The sequence below is a fragment of the Miniopterus schreibersii genome, assembly GCF_964146895.1.
Source record: "Miniopterus schreibersii genome assembly, chromosome: 12".
Lineage (NCBI taxonomy): Eukaryota > Metazoa > Chordata > Mammalia > Chiroptera > Miniopteridae > Miniopterus > Miniopterus schreibersii.
In genome coordinates, this window is record NC_138112.1 from 22,750,764 (window position 1) to 22,772,263 (window position 21,500).

The 21,500-nt window shown below is 39.2% G+C and overlaps 1 protein-coding gene across 1 annotated transcript in view; it reads right to left on the reverse strand.

Moving 5' to 3' along the window:
• FAT3 (FAT atypical cadherin 3) overlaps positions 1–21,500 on the reverse strand; it is a 609,567-nt gene that overhangs the window by 326,467 nt on the left and 261,600 nt on the right. Inside the window, exon 3 of the mRNA XM_081154333.1 lies at positions 5,110–5,424. Within this exon, the coding sequence (XP_081010459.1) occupies positions 5,110–5,424 (315 nt within the window). The remainder of the gene's footprint in view (positions 1–5,109; positions 5,425–21,500) is intronic.

Consider the following 21,500-nt stretch of genomic DNA (forward strand, 5'->3'; position numbering starts at 1 on the left):
CTTCCTGTTACTTCTGTTAACACCCATGATGTCTTATACCATATACCAAAGTTGAGCTGATATTACTTAGAGTCTATTTAAGAAATAAGGATATCCAATATTTTAATAAGGCACTCTCCTGTTTTAATAGCGAAAAAATGTCAAACCCCAAGGGAATCAGTAGTTAAGGGTAGACTCTGAGGTATTCCTACAGCAGACACGCTTTGGAAGAGGAGCTCTTCCTCTCAACTCACCTGGTCAGGGGACAGCTAGTTTACCTATATCTAAAGCCAACTTTGGTCAGGTTTATCCCAAGATGCTCACAGAAAGTAAAAGAAAGCTGAGCTTCACCTCCACTCAAATGCAGGTGAAGATGCCAGTGACAGGGCCATAGGGAGATACCGCAACTGCAGGAGGGAATTTAGAAAGCCCATGCCCTGGATAACCAATTATCGGAAGGGAGTACGCAAGTTCTGCTTTCATAGACACGGGCTCTCAACACAGCATATGCTGATCTTAGATTTACGTTTATTTCAAGTGGGCCTCTCAGAAGGAAGATATAAAGATACAGATTTTAAATATATTTTCATAATATATAAAGATATCATCAAGCCAAGAAACAAAGGAAGTGTGCGTATTTGCTACTTCTAATATCTTACAATACTACGGACATTTATGAGTCTTTTAAAATTCCTTTTCTAATGATATAATGCCTCTCAAACTAGCTCCAGTAGCAACAGATGGGTTTCAAGGTCAGCTTAACTTGTTTATATTCCCTGGGTGGCCTTCTGGCTTTTCTTGCTGCAGATGGACCCATGCTCCAGGGCCCACTTCAGGTCTGCGAAATCCTTGCTCTGGCCCCTCTTACTCCAGCTGGCACTGACCTCACCTACTCTGACACACAACCTCGTTCACAGAGTACAAGCCACAGAGTTTGACCATTTATTTATAAACTGCCTTATGCTCTTGCTTAAAGTACATTGCCTGTGTGCTTCTTATTTTTTCCCCATGAGATTAAATTTCCTGAGTTCTTAAACTATGTTTAAAAAAAAAAAAAGTCTTTAATTGATTTCAGAGAGAGGAAGGGAGAGGGAGGAGGGAGAGAGAGAAACATCAATGATGAGAGAGTCATTGATCAGCTGCCTCTTGCACGCTCCCTACTGGGGATTGAGCCTGCAACCCGGGCATGTGCCCTGACCTGGAATCAAACCACGATCTCCTGGATCCTAGGTCGATGCTGAGCCATGCCAGCCAGGATCTTATACTTTTTTATATCATCCAGCCTGCCAACACCTGGGGTCTAGAACAGCAGCAGGACAAAGTAGTGCACAATATATTTTATAAAACCAAATGGAATGTTTCAATGCTACATACCAACTAGTAAGAAGAGACACTGCTGTCTTTCAAGTACACCTTCCTCAAAGACAGTGGAGTTGTATGCTTACAACTTACACAAACTTTATCCCAGTGGAGAACACAGAATGGCTAACAATAACAACTAACATTCATTGAGTGTTTTACTAAAAGCTGGCACTGTGCTAAGTGGATTCCATGCTGTAGACAGGACCAAAATAAACATTCCGAAACCCTAGAGGATCTTCCTACACCTGTTCCCCAATTCAGCCTGGGTGACCAATCAGTGGCCAGCTTGGATTTTGTTACAAGTGCTGAAGGAAAGCCTTTGAGTCCCTGCTCACCCAGAGAGGCAAGTGCACACCTGTCTGTTGGGTGTCTGCTGTACAGGACACACGGATAGGGCTCTAGTTACTGCCTGGCGAATGCCTGCACACGCAAGGAGGCTGCATTTGATTGAATTCAACTGCTCAGCCTGGAATTAATCAAACGTTTTCTGTACAGGCCAGAAAGGACCTCACAGCATTACAGCTTTTGTTTTTCTTCTTAAGCCACAGGAATTACTGAAGAAGGTCCATAGACTACTGATTCGACGTGATTTCAAATCTGGTAGAAAAAAATCAAACAGTTCTTTGGAGAGAGAACAAAGTGTTCAATACAGAAATCTCTTTCCCTTCCTGGGTCCAGGACATCTGTTCACTGCTGCACGCTGTGGATCATAATTATCGATATTATTTGACTTTGCGTTAATCATTTTAATCTTTATTTATTATGTAGCACATTGCCAAAACAAAACAAAACTCTATAAATTTCAGCTCTAACACAGAGGAAGGAATGATAGGTCAGTTTTAAAGAGTCTACATCCAATTTTTAGTTGAAAAGAATCTAAAGCACAAATCTTTCCTAAATATACTGGGTAGGTACATCTCCAGCTTCATTACTATAAAATGTTACATTAACATAGCTATTTCAGGCAGATGATCTTAGAGAGATAGGAAGAAATGCCAAAAATGAAAGTGTCTCTTTAGAAAGTTGGCTGAGCTGGCTGAGAGTTACTCCCTAGGCATCGTGATACTTAGGGCCACAAGCTTAACAAAATTACACCAGTCTTGTGGTTCTGCGGATCGCAATAGAAACAGGCAGAGTTAAAACACGATTCTTACAGAGCTTATAGTTTACCGGCAGCCCTCAAACACAGCGTGGCATTCGGTCTCTCATGACAACCCCTGTGAAGTAAGGAGGGTCATTCCTGTCCTCCAGATAAGAATCTGAAGTCCAAGGAGATTAAATGACATGCCTACAATCAGAGTAAGAACAGTGAGGATGGGCTCTCAACCCGCTCTGCGGAGCTTCACTGTGCCAGGCACTGTGCAAAGCAGTTCACAGGAGGGCTCCTATAGTCCTTGCAACAATCCTCTCTCACTGAACGCTGAAGTTCAGAGAGTACAATAACTTTCCCAAGTTCACGAAGCTGGTGAAGCTGTCTGATATAGTTTATGCTTTCTGGTTTCTCAGTGAGGAGTGCAGCTCAAGGATTTGAAACACAATACTTCTAATCTCAAATGTTACCTCCTCCATGAAGGACTCTCTGACCATCCCCCTCCCCAACCTCATCATGAGTGAAATTCTCTACCATAATAAACTATTGCACTTTTATTGTAATATATATATGTATTTGTTAATTATTTTAATTTCCTTTGCGCTTGGGTCCCTGAAAAAATTGGACCCTATCTTAAGTTTATGACTCTATTTATTAGATCTTGTTTGTAAACTAGTAGGCAAAACATATGCTTGGTGACCGAACAAATGAATACACGATATCCGGTGTTTTCTTATCGTGTGTCTGAGAATGATAAAATATGCTATATATTTATTGTAGGCAATTTAAAAAGTTACTCTAAAATGTCATTCCTGGCACAAATGCTTTTAAAAATCTATGGCAAGAACAGAGAAATTATAAATATGATTAAGGATCTTACTAGGCAAGGCAGGCAAAATTGTGAGAACACAATACTTTCTTACCATTCATGTGCAAACTTTTAAAAGCTGTATGAAAGACAGCATTATTTACATGAGTCTACACGTTCTCTGCACATAACATACAGTCTATGTTCTTCACATCCAACCCCAGTTCTCCCCTGGGACATTCATGCTTCCTTTATTTTCAGTTGAAAGTGCCCTTCTGCAGTGTCTTTTAAAGTATCATAAAGAGGGTGCTGGGCTCACTGTTAGTGATCAAGAGGCAGTGAAATCAAGGCGGAGGTGCAGAATCTGACTTGAGGTCTCAGATTCCACAGGGGCTGTGAAATTAAAGATGTCTGTGTGCTCAACCTCTTTACGGTGACTTCTTTTTGTCACTGTTCTCTCTCCCAACCTTCTAAAGTATCTGAATCCATTACTCTGTCAATGTATTACATGGAGCTCTTTATTATAGCAAGAAAGTGAATCAGGAGGGCCTTTTCTCAGCACAGCTCAGGGGTTCTTCATGTGCAGGAGCAGTTTTCCCTACTTAATGGGGCTCTGAAAGGTTGGGCTAAGCTCCAAATCTCTGAGACTTCTCCTTCAAGTTCAAGCAGGCCTCAGTCAGAACTGATAGCTGATGACCACTCTTTGTCTTATAATGCAATGCAATTCAAATCTTGATTCAACACTGTTAGAATGCTAAACTCTGCTTAACAAAATGACTGATTCAATCATAATTAGAGAAAATCAATAGTTTCCCAAAAAACTTGGCATTCTCTTCAAATTATGTTAATGGGAACCTCACATTTATAAAATGCTTGGGGTCAGCTATATGTTTCTACTTAAACAAACATAGGCAAGAGAAATAACTATCAACATGATCAGCAGTTTGACTGGAAACTTGAGCATGTCCACAACAACAAATACCAACCTATGCTAACTTTGACCAGTATCAACTCACTTGCCCAGGGTAAGACAGCAATAGTATCTTTTATTTTTACATTCTTCTAAACTTCAATTAATTAAAACTTTATCCATCACAACTCTCACTGAGAGTTTTACTCCTGTGTTAAGACCTAGAAGCAGCAAATCACAAGAAAGCAACAAACCAAGATTCACTCTACAAAGCATTCTCCAGTATACGTACTTGTCTCAGAATGCGTCCAACCAAACTCCACACCTGCCCTTTCTGATCCTTACTCAAAAAATTAAGTTTTCATTATGATCTCTAGAAATGTTTTGAGCAAAAGGCCAGAAAATTAAAATTTTGTATACTCTGTGTAAAGATGGAGACACCACAAGGTCTTCTAAACATTGACACTTCATTGACAGGTAGGCACAGGAATCACACAGAGAAATAAAAATTGAAGCTTAAAGTTAAGGATTTAAGGAGATCATATATAGCAAGCTGGACTAAAACCAAGCAACAGGGGAGTTCTGAGAAGGAGGGTGCCACAGCCAGCTTACCCATGGCCGGGTTACTCTCTCCCAAGAAACAGAAAGGCGGCAGTTGGCCCTCTGAATATCCTAGAAACCACTTTTTATTATTTTGAGCAAAGCAAATCTAAGGCTTTCTATGAAAGCCTTTAATTTTTATTAGATCACTTCACCTTGGTATCAGTTGAAATTAAAACATTAACTAGACAGTAGGACGCTCAGCTTTTCAGAAACTGCCCCCCAGAGAGAAGGATGCTGTTCTCCACACAATAAAATAAATAAGGGGATAAATAAAATAATAAAAGTAAGCAAGTGTCAGGCTGATGGATTTAAAAATTGGAATACCAATTTTAAAAAGTCATATGAGCACTTCCATACCTGTTTTGATATTGATGGCAAAAAAATTCTGAGGATTTCCACTTGTAATCCTGTATGTCAGCTTTTCATTGGAACTAGAGTCAGGATCCTCAGCCTGAATCTGAATGACAGATACATCCTTGGGAGAGTTTTCCATGACGACAGGATAATAAATAGGTTCGGAGGTCAACGGGGCATTGTCATTCACATCCTCAATTTCGATGTAGACTTCGATAGTGGAATAGAGTGGAACTACCCCCCGGTCTGTGGCATACACTGTCAGCCAGTAGGACCCTGTTGTCTCTCGATCCAGAATGTCTGCAGTAGAGATGACCCCTAGGAGAAAACAGAGAGAGCATGATTGCTACCATGAAACTGAAAGACCTGAAGTAAATCTTCCCAAATTCAGGAAGGAGAGCTGTGCTAAATCATCTTGGCATGTAAAAAAAAAAAAAAAATCCAGAATACAAGATTACATTAAGATGTTTCTTCTTACATAAGAAAACTATTTTCTGCAAAACCATATTAATGAGTACATCTACTGTTTGAGAATTATAATTACATTCACAAATACTTTATTTGCATTTTAGGGATAGGCAGGATCTCAATACATGCAAGCACAACAGAGAAGAGACAATTGGAAGCAATGGGAAAAGAGTGGGGCAGAGGTCAAAACACTTCCCATGTTGCATGGGAAATTAAAGCAATAGTGGGTCAATATCTCCATTTGACCTGATATTGAATTGATTTCCTATGCAACAAAAAGCTCTCTCAGGGTAAATTATTTTATGTGTTCATTCACAAAAATGAAAAAGGCCTTTCAAATGTTCTTTTGACTGTTAGGATAAAAAATACTTAACATGCAAAGATGAAGCCTTTTTCATACTATTTTCCTGAAACTCTAATATCACAGTTATTCCAAACAATCGGAGAAGACATGCCAACACACTGTCTGAATGCGCTCCAGCCCCATGAAGAACACTACAGAGAGCCATAAATAAGCTCTGAGACACTGTGAGAGACACTCATGGACAATTATTCAAAATTAGGAGCAGAAAAATGCCCAATCTTCTCCCTCCCACCTTTTCTCATTTCATGGATGAAATAAGTGCCAACAGGAAATCAGGTGTCTGCCAGAAAAGCCAGAGAAGACAGTGCTCTTCAGTGTCTTCACAGCTTTCACCTAAACCACCGGGCTTCAGAAACTGAGTACAGGGACAGGAACATTTCCACTGCGATGGGGAAACTCTGGGGCTCAGCTTACAAACACTCTAAATAGTCAGGATACCCATGGAAGGCATGGAATTCATATGATACCCTAGTCAAGAAACAATCCTTCAGTTCTGACCTGAATTCTCTAGCTTTTGTATTTCTGTCGGACGTTGGACTACATTAGGCATATAATTTGGCCTAAAGACCCTGCATAAGCAGATTGCCAAGTATAGCAACTCAGAGGGAGGAGGGCATCTGTCCAGAAACAATTAGGCTGGAATACTCAGTTGCCTAAATCTCAGAAGAGCTAAACTCTTCAAAGGCAATACCCCAACTGATGCTGACTTTTCAGCTCCAAAGTTATCCACCAAAGAACCGTGCACAGTGTTATGCCATGTGGCAAAAGAACCTTAAATATTTTCAATGGAAATACATAGAACACAATGGATTCCTATAGGTTCATGGATGATACCTGGAAGTCAGAAATGCCAATATGGCATTGGAAGAGGAGACACTAGATACTAGATTAAGAAGAAAAATAGGAAAAGAAAAAAAAATGATTGCTCTGTCCAGGGTGGCTCAGTTAGTTTAAGTGTCATCTCATACACCAATAGGTGGTGGGTTTGAATATCGGTCAGGGCACATACCCAGGTTGTGGGTTCGATCCTTGGTCAGGGAGCATGTGGAAGGCAACCGATTGATGTTTCTCACATTATGTTTCTCTCTCTCTCTCCCTTCCTCTCTCTAAAATCGATAAAAATATTATTAAAAAATCATTGCAAACATGAGGCTATATGTCCATTGACTGAATGAGTAACAGGCAGCCTTATAAACTGGATTGAGACAGGGTAGAATATCAACAAAACATTAAGGTCCAGAGAAGGCTCTGAGAGCAGGACACCTGTCCAGATGTAAGAACATCTGCAGGGTGGGCACAGGCCCATCACAAAACCATAGCCAGCTTAGTGGATCACTCACAGTAGTCACAGCCATGCGACACCACACAGACACGGGCTATGCTACCACCCAGGGGGATTGGAGCTCTTCAAGTCAAATGATGGCCAAGCGACAGGGAATCAGTGGTGTCTGGAATGAAGACAGAGTAGGCAGGCAGGATCTGGGATGTGGGACATATGTTGCAAAAAATGCTCTGAAGGTGCTGGAAAGGATTTCTTGAATGACACCTGTCAATTTAATTCATAAGCATCTACTTGACTCTGTGCTGGACAATGGAGGAACACAGTTAAGTCTGAGATGGTCTCTGTCTTCGAGGGACTCACCATCTTTTGAGCAGGCAGCTCTTGCATGAGATCTGCACTGAGTGGATAACTCCACAGGCAACAGCCAGGAGGACTCGGTGCCATGTGGTTGAGACTGATACACTGGGGAAGGCAAAGGGTCTAGAACCAGAAGGGGTTGGGAGGCAAATGAAATAGCATTTCCTGAGCATCTATGATGTGCTATGAGACTTGCAACACAACTTCCCTATAATGTAAATATTATAATGCTCTCTTATAGATGAGGGCATCAATTCTCAAATGTAATTAAGTAACTTGCCCAAGGTCCCACAGCTATTTGTAGAAAAACCCAGGTCTGTCTGCCTCCAATACTCTAGTTTCAAATCCAGACTCCATTACTTAACTACCTGTTTGACCCTGGAAAAGGTATTTAAACTAAGCAAGTCTAATTTTATTCAGTTGTAGAGATGATGGAACTAAATGTATGCTAAGAGTTTGGCCAAATGCTTGCAACATAGTAGATGCTGAGTATAAGATAAATCAATGTGAATCAAAAGCAGTACCAAAAGCCTGATGAATACTAACCATGCCCCAAAGAAAGGGACACTCTTTAGGGAAGAGAAGTTTGGGATAGACTATCCTGTTAGATGTTTATTTCTTCTCTGGTCATGGGGCACTCTTGCACAGTCTTTGTGATTTGCCCATGACATACCCTTTCATAAAAATATCTGGCCTACTTGAAAAACAGAACAAAGCAACAATATCAAGCAAGCTGGTGTTGTTTGTACCTTGCCTGACTACCCACGACACCTGCACTCACGTGCACTCACATGCACACAGATTTGCAGTCACAGAATTGCACTGTGATCCCTGGAAGTCACTTAATTTGCTTTTATTGCACCTGTCAGACTGAAAGGTGGTATATCACAGACTTTGGACACTAACTGACTTTGAGAATCCTTGGATGAAAGGCATCCACTAATGGAAATTAAATGATAGGGGTGGAACTTTACTGTATTTTCTAATGAAGGCTCAGAAATGTGATTTGGAAATCAGAATTCTCTCTTATTAAGATAAACCATGTCTTCTGGCTATATTTACTCATTAACTAGAAGTGTGAATAAGTATCATGAAACATGGTGTCTGGCATCCGTCTCATGACCCCAAAATTTGAGGACAGATTTAAAAGAGTGACTCTGAAATGTCATTATAAGATTCATCAAAGGTCCACATTAACCATATTACTACAACCAGTATCCAGTGATAGCATTTCCTCACTTCTCCTATGCCCTCACAGCTAATGATGATCTACATGGTCACAACTGAAAATGTAAATCCACATGACCTGTACCATCAAGCAAAATCTCACTTTCGAGGTTGCCCAAGAGTGGCCAAATCATGTCATGAGCCCTTAGCGTTGTGACAACCACCATACATCCTTTATTACTTTTTAAAATTCAAGTATAATTGACATACAAGAAACTATACATGTTTAAACAATTTGGTAAGTTCTGCTACCTGAAACCATTAACACAATCAAGATATCAAACATAACGATTATCCCTAAAAATATCCTCCTCACTTTTAATCCCAATTATAAATGTTCCCAATTCTCTGTACTTCCAGGCATCAGATTACCTTCCTGTCACCACAGATTAATTTGCATTTTCTCCAATTTTATATGAATGGTATCATACCAATGTAATCTTTTTTTGTTTGGCTTCTTTCAGTCAGAATAATTATTTTGAGATTCCCTCATGTTGTACATACAGGGTGGGGCAAAGTAGGTTTACAGTTGTTCTTTGGAAAATAATACAATAACTAATAAATAATAATACAAGAATAAGCTCTGTGCTTAGTGTACTCACAACTATAAACCTACTTTTGCCCCACCCTGTATAAAAATACAGCATCCATTTTCCCTTTTACTTCTAAGTAGTATTCCAATGTATGGGCATACCACAACTAAAACTACATTGACTACTTGAGGGACACTTAGGTTGCTTTCAGTCTTTAGATGTTACAAATAAAGCTGCTAAGAACATTCACATACAAGTTTTGTATGGAAGTACTTTTATTACTCTTGAGTAATTACTTAGGAGTAGAGTGGCCATGGCACATGGCAGGTCTGTGTCTGCACCATTTTCCCTTCCCATCAGCAGTAAATGTGGAGTATTCCAGCTGTTCCACATCCTCACTGTGGCTTATTTGGCATGGTAACTTGCCTTAATTTTAGACATTCTAATGGGTATGGAGTGGCATCTTAAGCATCTTTAAAAGTGCTTATTACCATCTGCATATCTTGTCTGGTTAAATGTTCAAGTTGTTGATCCATTTTTAAAATTGGGTATCTTCTTGTTAAGTTTGGGGTGTTCTTTATATATGTGGGTAGAACTCCTTTATCACATAAATGATTCCCAAATATTTTCCTCCAGTATATGGCTTGTCTTTCCATTCTCTTAATATCTTTTGAAGAACAGAAACTTTTAATTTTGATAATATCCTAGTTTTCAAGTTTTCTTTTGTAAATCATGCTTTTGGTGTATATCTAAAAATCTTTGCCTAATCTAAGGTCACAAAGATTTTCTCCTATATTTTCGTCTAGAAGTTAATAATCTTAGGTTTTATATTTATATCTATGATCAATTTTGACTTAATGTTTGTATATGGTTCAAGGTATGGGTCTATGTCCATTTTTTAATATGTAGATGTTCATTGTTACAGCCCCACTTGTTGAAAAGACTACCTTTCTTCTGCGCTGAATTGCCTTTGTATTTTTGTCAAATATCAATTGATCATACATGTATGAGTCTATTTCTGAACTCTCCATCCTGTTCCATTGATCTATTTGTCTATCTATACACTGATTACACACTGTTAATGTAGTTTCATAGTAAGTCATGAAACCAGGAAGTATAACTCTTGTTATTATGCTCTTTTTCAAAAATGTTTGGGCTATTCCGCATCCTCTGTGTTTTCATATAAATTATAGAATCAGCTTTAGAATCCACATAAAATTTAGAAAAATCTACTATGATTTTGATTGTAATTTCATTGACTCTAGATCATTTTGAACAGAACTGACATCTTAGCAACTTTGAGTCTATTGATGCTTAAATTTCTCCCCTTTTTATGTTTCCTTTCTTTAAACAATACTTTATAGTTCTAGTATACAGATCTTACACATCTTTTGTCAAAATCATTCCTAAGTATTTCATGTTTTTCATGCTATGTAATGACATTATTATTTTAATTTCAATTGTTAGTTGTAAGTATATAAAATATGATTTTTGTATGTTGATCTTATGTCCTATAACCTCGTTAAACTCATGTCTTAGTTTTAACAGAATTTTTACAAATTCCATAGAGTTTTCTACATAGGTGACCATATTATCTCTAAGTAGGGACAGTTTTACAACTACTATCATCACTACCACCATCTCCACACCCATTCATTATGTGCCTGGTACTACAGTAGGTGAGATAAATGCATTCTTCATTATATTTTCTAAACCCCTCACTTATTCAGCAAACATTTATTAGTGCCAACCACTCATGAGGTAGTTACTGTTTTTATCCTCATGTTACAGATAAGAAAACAGAGATTAGGTTAATGAACAGTAACAAGAAGATTTAGTTCTCAAACCCTGGTCTACCAAACTTAAGACCAGTTGTTAACCAAAACACTATTAAACCATACAGATATCAAACTTGCATAGTATTTTGTGCCCAAAGAAATTTTTTCTCCTCTGACAGAGAAATGTCATTAATTGGGCAAACAATATTGAATTAATGTTATATTTTCCTATGTGAGTTCTCCATATTGACTATAGAAATCATCATAAGGTACTTCTTGGTATATCACTGTGGAATACAAAAAAAACACACCAAAATACTACTGATCCTCTGCAAAGAGAGCCTATTTTGATTTAGAAAAATATGCAGAATATAATGCTTATGAAATATTCTTGGTCCATTACCCAACACAGTGCTGAAGTGTTGATCTCCACAAAGCAGTCTCCTCCCATGTGCAGGCTCTATAAGGACAGTCTCTGTCTGTTTGCTTAATCATTATAGTCTCACTGCCCACAACAGTGCCTGGCATATAGCTGGCACTCAATAAATCTGTGTTCATGAATGAAGTAAGTCCTGACACTGAATTAGCAGTACGTCAGCTTATATCGGTGATAAGTTAGCCTCACTCAAATCAGGCCTGAAGGGACGCCAAAGAGCACTGAATATAACCTTCCATCTAATAAAAGCATCCCTCCCACAACATCCTGGACCAGGCACCAACCTCTGCTCTCAGTCTGGCAACAGGACCCTCTCTGTTTACTAGGGTGTTTCAGCAAACGTGACATTCTTCACACTGAGGCAAATGCTGGTCTCTGATTTCAAATGCTTTTTCTACCTGCGCCCCCTCACATTGCAGAATAAAACAGAACAAGTCTGCCTCCACTGTTCCCTGTGACGGCTCCTTAAATACCAGAAGATGACTTTCTTTTCCACGGATTTTCTTCTCCAGTCTAAGAAGTCTGTCCTCATGTACTATGTAGGCTTCTAGTCCTTTCTTCATCATCATCTCTGTTTCTGAATCAACAGGGTATGGCCTCTGTCCATCCACAAATGTGTATTGAGTGGAGGTGGAAATGGGCAAGTAATACATCTTATTAAAAAATACACCATTCACAGTGAGTTTATAGCATGTTCCAGGTAGTGCTGCTCAGTGAAACAATTCAGGTAGAATATCCAGTTATCACGGAAATGCTCAAAGTGAATTCAATTGAGATGCTCGAATTTTATGCTGATATTTATAAAAATGTCGTTTAAGAATTCTTTAGAAATACATTTGATTCTTTATGCTCTTTATTTTTGAGATATGCTTATGTCTATAAAATTTTTCTTTTCCTGTTTCATCTTTATTTGCTGTATAAAAAAGGCAAAGGTAGACCAGAATTCTTTGGGCATCTTAATATTTAATTGTATAAGCAGGTATATAAACAGTATGTATGTATGGATGGATGGATGCACGTATTTATAAGAACCATGTACAGCTTCAACTGGAGTTATTTGATTGCAGCATGAAGCACATGTTACTATAATTCTTTATTCAAAAACAAGCATTAGGAAAAATACGTACGTTGTTCTCATCAAACAGGCTCTAAATATTTGCAACGAAAGGGAAAATGTATGGGGCTGGTCACAGTCAGATGACTACTACATGCTGGGCTACTCATGTTCTCTATTTCCCAGCCATATCCCCTTATGCTATGTCCCAGGTCTCAATGACATCTTGAATGACACCCGAGCACCCACAATAGTTCTAAAACAACATGTCAACAAATAGTTCAGGAAATCCCTTGGGGGTCATGTGCTTACAACATAATGAAAATCACCCTGCAGTATTATGGATTTTGAGGCAGTTAAAAAAAAAAAAAGACAAAACAATTTTAAAAACATCCTGATGGCATTTTCTTTGTAGATGTTCTTAATAGAGTCTATTTACTTTTGCATATATAGCTAATTCTTATTTCTAGTCAGTCCAAACATCAATTCCTAATTCTCAGTGCGTTTAAAATATCTGTAAACTTTTAATTTTGAAATCGTTATAAATTCACAGGAAGGTGCAGAGAAATGTAGAGTCCCCATGCACCCTTCACTCAGCACTCCCCATTGCTGAGAGCACACGGAATACCTTCATGGGCTCTGTAACCACGTTTAGCCAACCCTTGCTTGCCTTCAGCAGAATCACACAGATACTATTTTTCTTTCTTTGCCTATTAATCCCTGGACTTGTATTAGGTTCTTGATGCCTTAAGAGGGATCACTGTTATGACCAGATGGTCATAATTAAGAAAGAACAGGAATTTTTTTCATCCTCATAAGCCCAACCAGCGTCCCTCCATGCAGCCCTATTGCCACCTCTGTAACTGCTGCGAGTTTGAAACACATGATATAACTGAAATGAGCTGAAAGGGATGAGCCAAGATGAGTAGAGAAATTGCAAGAGAACAGGACCTTCACTTAGACATTTAAAATTATTCAAATATACGTTAGTGTATACATATTATGGATGTTACCTATTTTTATGTACTTTACATATCACATATTTGATATATATTTAAATATATACTTTAATGTACTTTTTTTTAATTGGCAATTTTAAGGGAATCGCCCAGCTCATCAAGTGACAAAGTCAAGCCTGGAATCTGGATCCGTGAATAGCAGTCCACAGACTCTTTTCATTATAGGAGTTGCCTGCTGATCTATCCACATGTGTCCATTATCATGAAAAAGAAGGCAATTCCATGCCCATGAGCTCCTCACAGTGGGCTGGTATCAGCTCTTTGGTAATGGGAAATTCAATAGTTTTATTACCTTCCTCCATTTCTAAAAGTTGCTGCCATGTATTATTCTGAATCCACTTTTATAGCTTCTCAAAAGATTCTCAGATGTTGAATTGGTTTGAGACCAGGTGAATTGGTGGACCGAGTCTTCCTTAAATACCCATCCCTATTTTGCTTTTGTGCCAAGAAGTCTGCTTCTTCAGTCCCTGCCTCCCCAAGCTGCCTTTTGTGGTCCTCAGGTTTCAAGGTTTCAGATTCAGAGAGGGTCCCTCACTGGCCAGGTGGGGAGAGGGGCTTATCCTTTCTGCCTTTATCTTGGCACTTTATTTTTGTCCCTCCAGCATTCAACTAAGAGCTTTCTTTGGGAGGGGACCATTCTGTCTTATTTTTCTCTATTCTAGGGTGGTAGCTAGAAATTTGGAACACTATAAATGCTGAATAAATAAAAAAATGAAGAATAACATTATAACATTTGGTAAATTCAAGCAAGTTGGGATGTCTGGATCTTTATAGACAAGCACCCTGACCAAAAGCTGCATTAGCAAAAAATAAATAAAAATAAAACAGAACAAAGTCAAACAAACAAACAAACAAACAAAACCCAAAAAACTTGAGTCAACTAGATATTTTGCTATCCTATTATCACTAGGCAAAATGAAATGGTGGAGTGAACTTGTCATCTGTTTTAAAGTTCTCTAACGTATATGCAGAATTGATAGTTAACTGGCTCTGAAATTTAACTCTCTATCTGTGAATTATCCTATTCGATAAGACAATTTTCTTAAAAATCATGTCCAGGTTTGGGTTGTCCCTTTGCTAGCTGCACTGCTCATAGGTACACACCACAGGTAGTGGGAATCAATGCCTTCGGGCCCCCAGATAAAGCACCAGCAGGGCGCTTTCTCTCCGTGGTCTCTCATTCACTGATTCCCATCCACCCTGTGACACTTTAGTTCTACTCAGTTTCCCTCCTCTTCATGCCTACTCCTATTGATTAGATAACTTTCATCTTTGCAGAAGGAGAAGAAAAACCCACAATGCAGTTGTGGGGAACGGTTATGCGCTGGAATGCAAGCCACCTTCATTCCGTGTTATTTCACAAAGCTCAAAGCTGGAGGGCTGCACATAAAATGAAGACAAAGGGCTGTAGGCTGAATTCAAGCTTTTATGTGGAGTTAATGAAAATGGACAGCACTCCCAGTCTGTTTAGGACATAGGAATTCTAAACTGTGCTGCCTGCTCCAAAGCCTCCCTGGCAGGGAAGATCTGTAGGCTCAGTAAACACACTTGGGGTTTGATTTTATTTTTTAAGACAAACTTTTCAGTCCGGGTTTTTAATGGACTCAACATGCATACCTGTTCTCTCTTTACAGTAATTCTAGTGTGTGTAGCTGGCACCTGGCACCAACAGCCTGAAAACAGGAAGCAGACAGACACTACCAGGCTGTGAGCAACACATCTAGCTTGCATTCAGTTTTTTTTCTTTGCTGTAACCCAGCCTCAAATCTTTTCTGTGGTCTGTGCTAATTTGCATATCCACCATACCCAGTACAATGGTATGAAGCCACACGGCCAAATGGAAAGAAAGGTTGAAACCTAAAGCAATGGAAAAAATGCTGTCAGACAATGTAGGAAATAAAGTCCAGAGTGGTTTTGTTAAGTGTCTGAAAAGAAGAAGGTTATTCCATGAAGCTAGATTCTATTTCTTTAGAAGAAATGAGCATAACCTTCAGCACACAGGATTTTGGTTAGATATCTAGACACAGATTCTGATAGCAACGGTAGACAATGGAATAGGAAAGCTTTTTTGGATTCCCATGCTTCAGTGATAGATGATAGATGAGACAGACAGATAGATGAGAGGGGGAAGGGAAGGGGGAGGAAAAGGGAGGGGGAAGAGGAGAGCAGGAATTTTTGGAGCCATCGAACTGGTTACTAGGTTAATCTTTGTGTTTAAAAAAACTGAGACTTCACTGTAGAACAAAATATGCAACATAAATAAGTAAAATAACCTCATTATCTAATGACCCAGAGATAATAACTTACTATTCTTGGTGTATTGCTTTGTTCTATATTATTTTCAACCCAAAACAGCATGTTTCTCTGTAATTGTAGATCCTTACTTACTGTTGCATACTGAACATTTTTCCATGCCGATAACTATAGTACTATATAATTCGCTTTTAATAACTGTGGAGTAATGCTCACTTTCCCACTAGCCCACCAACACAATCAAATGTAAGCTTCTTATGTGTAAGAATTTTCTGTTACATCATTGTGTGTTCCCTAGAGGAATGGCTATGATGCACTAGATGCTCAGTGAATACTTGTTGAAATACTCGTATGATATTTGTCATTTATTTAATGAAGCCTCTCTTGCTAGGCCATTTGTTAGGTTGTATTTTATTTTTCCCTATTATAACATGATTAGATGAAAAACCTTGGACCTTTTTCCAATTTTTCTTTAGGATAAATTCCTAAAAGTAGAATTGATGGGTCAAAGGATACGTACATCTTTAAAAGCATTTGAATTATCTGCGTCCCAGAAAAGTTGCACCAATTATCACCCACCAGCGGTTTTTGACTACTTTTTTTAAAAAAAGATTTTTTTCTATTGATTTTTAGAGCAAGAGGAAGGGAGAGGGAGAGACAAAGAGAGAAACATCCATGTGAGAGAAGGACACTGATATGTTGCCTCCTGCATGCCACCTACAGGAGATCACCCACAACCTGGGCATGTGCCCTGACCTGGAATCGAACCAGCAACCTTTTGGTGCATGAGATGATACCCAACCAACTAAGCCACACCAACCAGGGCTACATTTTTAAATAAATCTTTGTAAGATTTGTATGACTGTTGGGAAAAAAAAAATTTAAATAATACTATAATTTACCATTTATAGAGATAACAGCTGACTTCATAAGTAAAAAAATCTTTAAACCATTCCTCATTGCATTTCAACCATCTGACTAAGCAACAAGTGATGGAAAAAAAAAACTTTATTCACAAAGACATGGTGCTGAAATTTTTGTTGAAAAGAAAAACTTTACTCGGGGCACAACTTTCATTAAATTGAAATTTTTCTGGGAAACCAAACTCTTCAACCTTGAACAGTGCTATGGCATTTTAAAATAAAATGTCGGGACATAACCTTTAGCTCAAGTAAGAACATTTTCAGATGGATATGTGGTCAATATCAGTCATACTTTAATCTTATATTTAGACTTATTTCCTACCAACTCTAACTCTGCACCAGGAACATCTGGGGTCTCTGAACAGAACAGCTATACACAAGTCTTCATTTGGACTAGGACTTGGTGTTGTGCTCAAAAAGCCGTTTCAGGTTGTAGAAGTTAGTCCTGAAGAAAGAATCTTTAAAGTGAAATGACTGGGGCAAATGCTTTGGAGAGTGTGTCCACATGCACCCATTCACAAAAGCGCATGTGTTTACTCTAAGCAATGCTGGATGGTACAAAGTCCAATCCTTAATCTGGGACAGACCCACTCTAACTTCTCTCTTTTCATGCTGAAATTTTGCAGTATGGGAAAATTTAGGGAACCCTTTCTCCTTTCCTTGATTTCTCTCCATATCAGAATAGGAAAACTGTAAGTAAAGCCACATCCACCCAGATCCAAATCTCCTACCCACCCGCCACACACAGCAACAGCCTTCAGTAACTTCCTAATAAAAAAACAAAAGCACACAGCTCGCTTACTCTTCTCTCAAGTGAATGCACTTTGAGTTTGCAAATAACTACACGTATGATACCAAAAATAGCTGAACTTATTCCCTTGGCAAAAACACATTCCAGGTGATGGAAACAACACACAGACCAAACAAAGGAAGATGGATCGGGGTCTAAGTTTAGTGCTGTTGCTTTTTCTTGTATGTGACCCAAAATATTTTAACTATCGTTATAATAAGTTTATAAAAGCTTACCATGGGAAAAGATCCCTACAGAACTACTGTTTCCTTTCAGGATGAATCCCACTAAACTTATTTTCCCTTTGACCAGTGTGGTGGAAATCACAGACCATGCAGTGCTTAGGTAATTAAGTTAGGTTGATTAGGTTATAGGGATGCTACATAAGCATTGGAGCACATGAATGAAATCCTTGAAACCACCTTACCTTTCTCCACAATGGAAACAATAAACTCTTTGCTTTCCTATTTATAACCAAATAAGCAACTACAATAGTGCAAAGAAACCAGGGCCCAGAAGGAGGAAAGTGTATGGTTTTCCCTAATTGAGTTTCTCCTGTTCTCATCTCCTATAGATTCCTTGGATTGTTTTCCAATTTTCATTCGTATTTCATCCCATTAAATGGTTCTAACCTCTGACACAGGCACTTTGCCCTGTATTCATCTTCTATTGGTAATTGAGATGAAATGTGCCCACTTGCTTGGTGGGCAGTGCCAGAAGCACGGACAAGACACAGCTAAATACTAACTCACTCTGTGAGACCAGGCTTGAACAAGAAAACAAAAGAAGAATCTTTGTCCCATTACAGTCATTAAAGTCAGCGTGCATATGCACAAGGCTTGCATTTTTGGTAAGTACGTAGCGGTTGATTTGTACTGAGGAGAAAGAAGGGGGGAAATGATGTTATAATACCAGTTTGTTGTTACCATGCTGCTTTTATGCTGCAGATAGAATGACTCTTTCAGAATTTCTACTCAAATGTGTTTAGCGATTCTAAACTGTGTAAATAGCAATACAGGTAAATGTTAGTTTTAGAACAAATTATTGAGATTTGTGAACAAATTGCTATGCAGTTTCCTTGACACAAAGATGAAAAATCACGTTGATTTTTCTGTCCTTTGTAAAAACATTAAATTTGACCCTTCCCATAATATAAAGCAAGTAATATGCACAGAATCAGAAACAATTATTTTAGGAAGTAAAAAAAACAGTGATAATGTGATACCTGGATTACTGTGAAAATTCAAGTTGATATGAAAAATGTTCTGACATTATATTAACAAACTATTAAGAAAACACGCTTGCTCGGCTCAAGTGAGATATTCCGATGGCAGGTACAGTCTGGAGTATCCAATCTCCAAAGGAAAGCTGGTTCACTGAAAAAAAAATCTATGAAAGTGATATTTGGGAGCTATCACTCAACATAGGCAGCTCTAGGTCAAACTTGTTCAGACAAGAGGGACAAGCTGGGATCAAAGAGAAAAAAGTGGGATGGTGTTAAAAGAGGAGGCCTCTTGGTTCCTGTGGCCATCACCACATTCTCCCTCCCTCCTTTCACTCATCTCCACTTCAAAGTCCAATAGAGGTAAAATTCCAGGTACCTATGGAAGGTTGCAACAGATAGGAAAAGCCACGGGAACTTTGGTGTTGAAAGAGAATGAAACTGGAGTCTCAGATCATTCTGGACTACAGGTTGCATGGGGGAATTTTTAGTTTTGGGATCAGTTCTGCCCAGCTGCCTGCTCAAAATGTCATGCATGTTGTATAGCCACAGATGCACTGGCCTGCCTTTCTGGGGAGTGGGTTCCATTGCATGTGACTTTAATTATAAAGTTAATCTCTATCTTCCCCCAGTAGACTGTAATAGCCCCCAGGGCAGAGAGGATCCTGTCTGTCTTATTCAACACAGACCCCGGCACCTACAGAGCACCTGACAGTTATTGTACATAGTACCTGAACAATAAATAATTGTTGAATGAATGAATGGTGTTTCTATTTCCAAAAGAGCTTCGATGATTGGGCAGGAAGAGCCTAGCAGAGGATTATTATAATTTGTTACATCCATTAACAGTGTCCAACATGTGGTGATGAGGTGAAAAGCAAAAAGAAATATGTCTAGTTAGCCCCAGGGGAGTGGAAACAGGAAGAACTGCTAAAAGCAAAGTTTAATTGAAATAGCAGGAGGCCCAGTTGAGAAAATCTAAGCTTCTCACCAGTTGGCACAGTCTTCACGTGACCCGTGCAAAGCTGCAGTAGATGCAGCTCTGCAACCCTGTCCCACTACAGAGAGCCCAGGGAGGGCAGTGATGGACACCAGCCGCACACTGGCACTTCAGCCTTGGCTCCGCCGCACAACCAGAAGCTGGGACCGGAGATGTAAACAAACACCCCAAATCATGAATCAAGTTCATTGTCTGTTCGGTCTCCAGTAAAAAGTCTCAGCAAGTCCAAGAACAATTGCAAAGGGAGCGCCAGACAGAACCATTCTCCTCTGAGAGCCATTTCTCAGAAAAATCTGGCCTTTACACGATCATATGGGTGCAGCAGCATCCAGAGCTGGTTCGAAGGAGGTAGCAAGGGCACCTGGCCATCCAGGAGGTAGCAAGTAGGCACACACGGCCATCTCAATGATCTCACCCGTCCTCTCTCCAACCTCTTCTACTTCCACCCCCTGTCCCATCCACCTGCATATTCCAGACACCCCAGAATTGCTTCATGTTGTTTCCTCTGCGTGAAATAACCACCCTTCAACCACCAATAAGACACAAATTGAGTACTTCCTGCTTTGTAATGCCATTAACTCCCAAAACAGGCCTGGCCACTTATTTCACCACTATATTTCTATCCGCCATTATAATGGTACTCAGCACACTATTTTGAGATTTTCTCCATACCCAACGCCTCAATGAATGTATTAAAGGGGACCAATATCTTTTTCATTTCTTTGCTCTCAGTGCCTGGCACACATAGTCACTCAACAAATGTGTACTGGGTGGAAGGGAAACGTTCCTGAATTGAAGGCATTTGCAGAAACGTCCTGCCAGGGAACATGCCAACAGGTAAATCTTGTCAGGAAGATTGTAAAGTTCACCAGGATAACTGCTCTTGTAGAAAGAAAAATTACAGCAAGAGAGGAGAGGCAAAAGTGCAATATACTAATTCATAACAAGTTAAAGCAATGCTTCAAAGACACAGCCAACACAGGATTTTAAAATCAGCTATAAAAATGCTTCCTTTTTAGTGGGTAGAGCTTATCAGCCATTTGCATGATTTCCTGCAGAGAACCAATATTAAATTCCTAATAACCATTAAACCTTTGGAATATCTTACTTCAGTTTCTGCTATTAAACCCGAGCCCTGAGCAGAGAACAGAGAGGTTCGAGAGGCCCTGAAACAAATAGGCATAGCCTCTGGGAAGCACCAAAAAAAAAAAAAGATGAGGCAGAAAAAAAAATCACCAAAATAAATTAGACTTGCTCCCTCCACACCCAGGTCTGAGCACTGACCTCCCAAGCAGTCAAGCTCCTTCCCAGAATCTGTGCCATCTCCTGGTTCCTACATTGCATTTTTTATGGCACAACTTGGCTTTTGTGTATGATCTGGGACCTGACAGCTAAGGCTGTTCTAAGATGAAAAACTACAACTATTTAGCTGCCATTACATAATAATTCACAATCTCCGATGGAAATGTTCGAGTCACTTAGGACTCTGAGTTGGGACAATGTATCTGTTTTAATTCAGATGACAGCAGTAATTCATTTGGACAACATGATTCATATAATGTGCTTCTCCTTCACCGTAACCTCTGCTGTTATGAAATGACACTGTTTCATGGGACCATCTCTATAGAGCAAGAAGCAGATCCTTTAACATATGTGAGTATTGTAATTCATCCAATGTATACAACTGC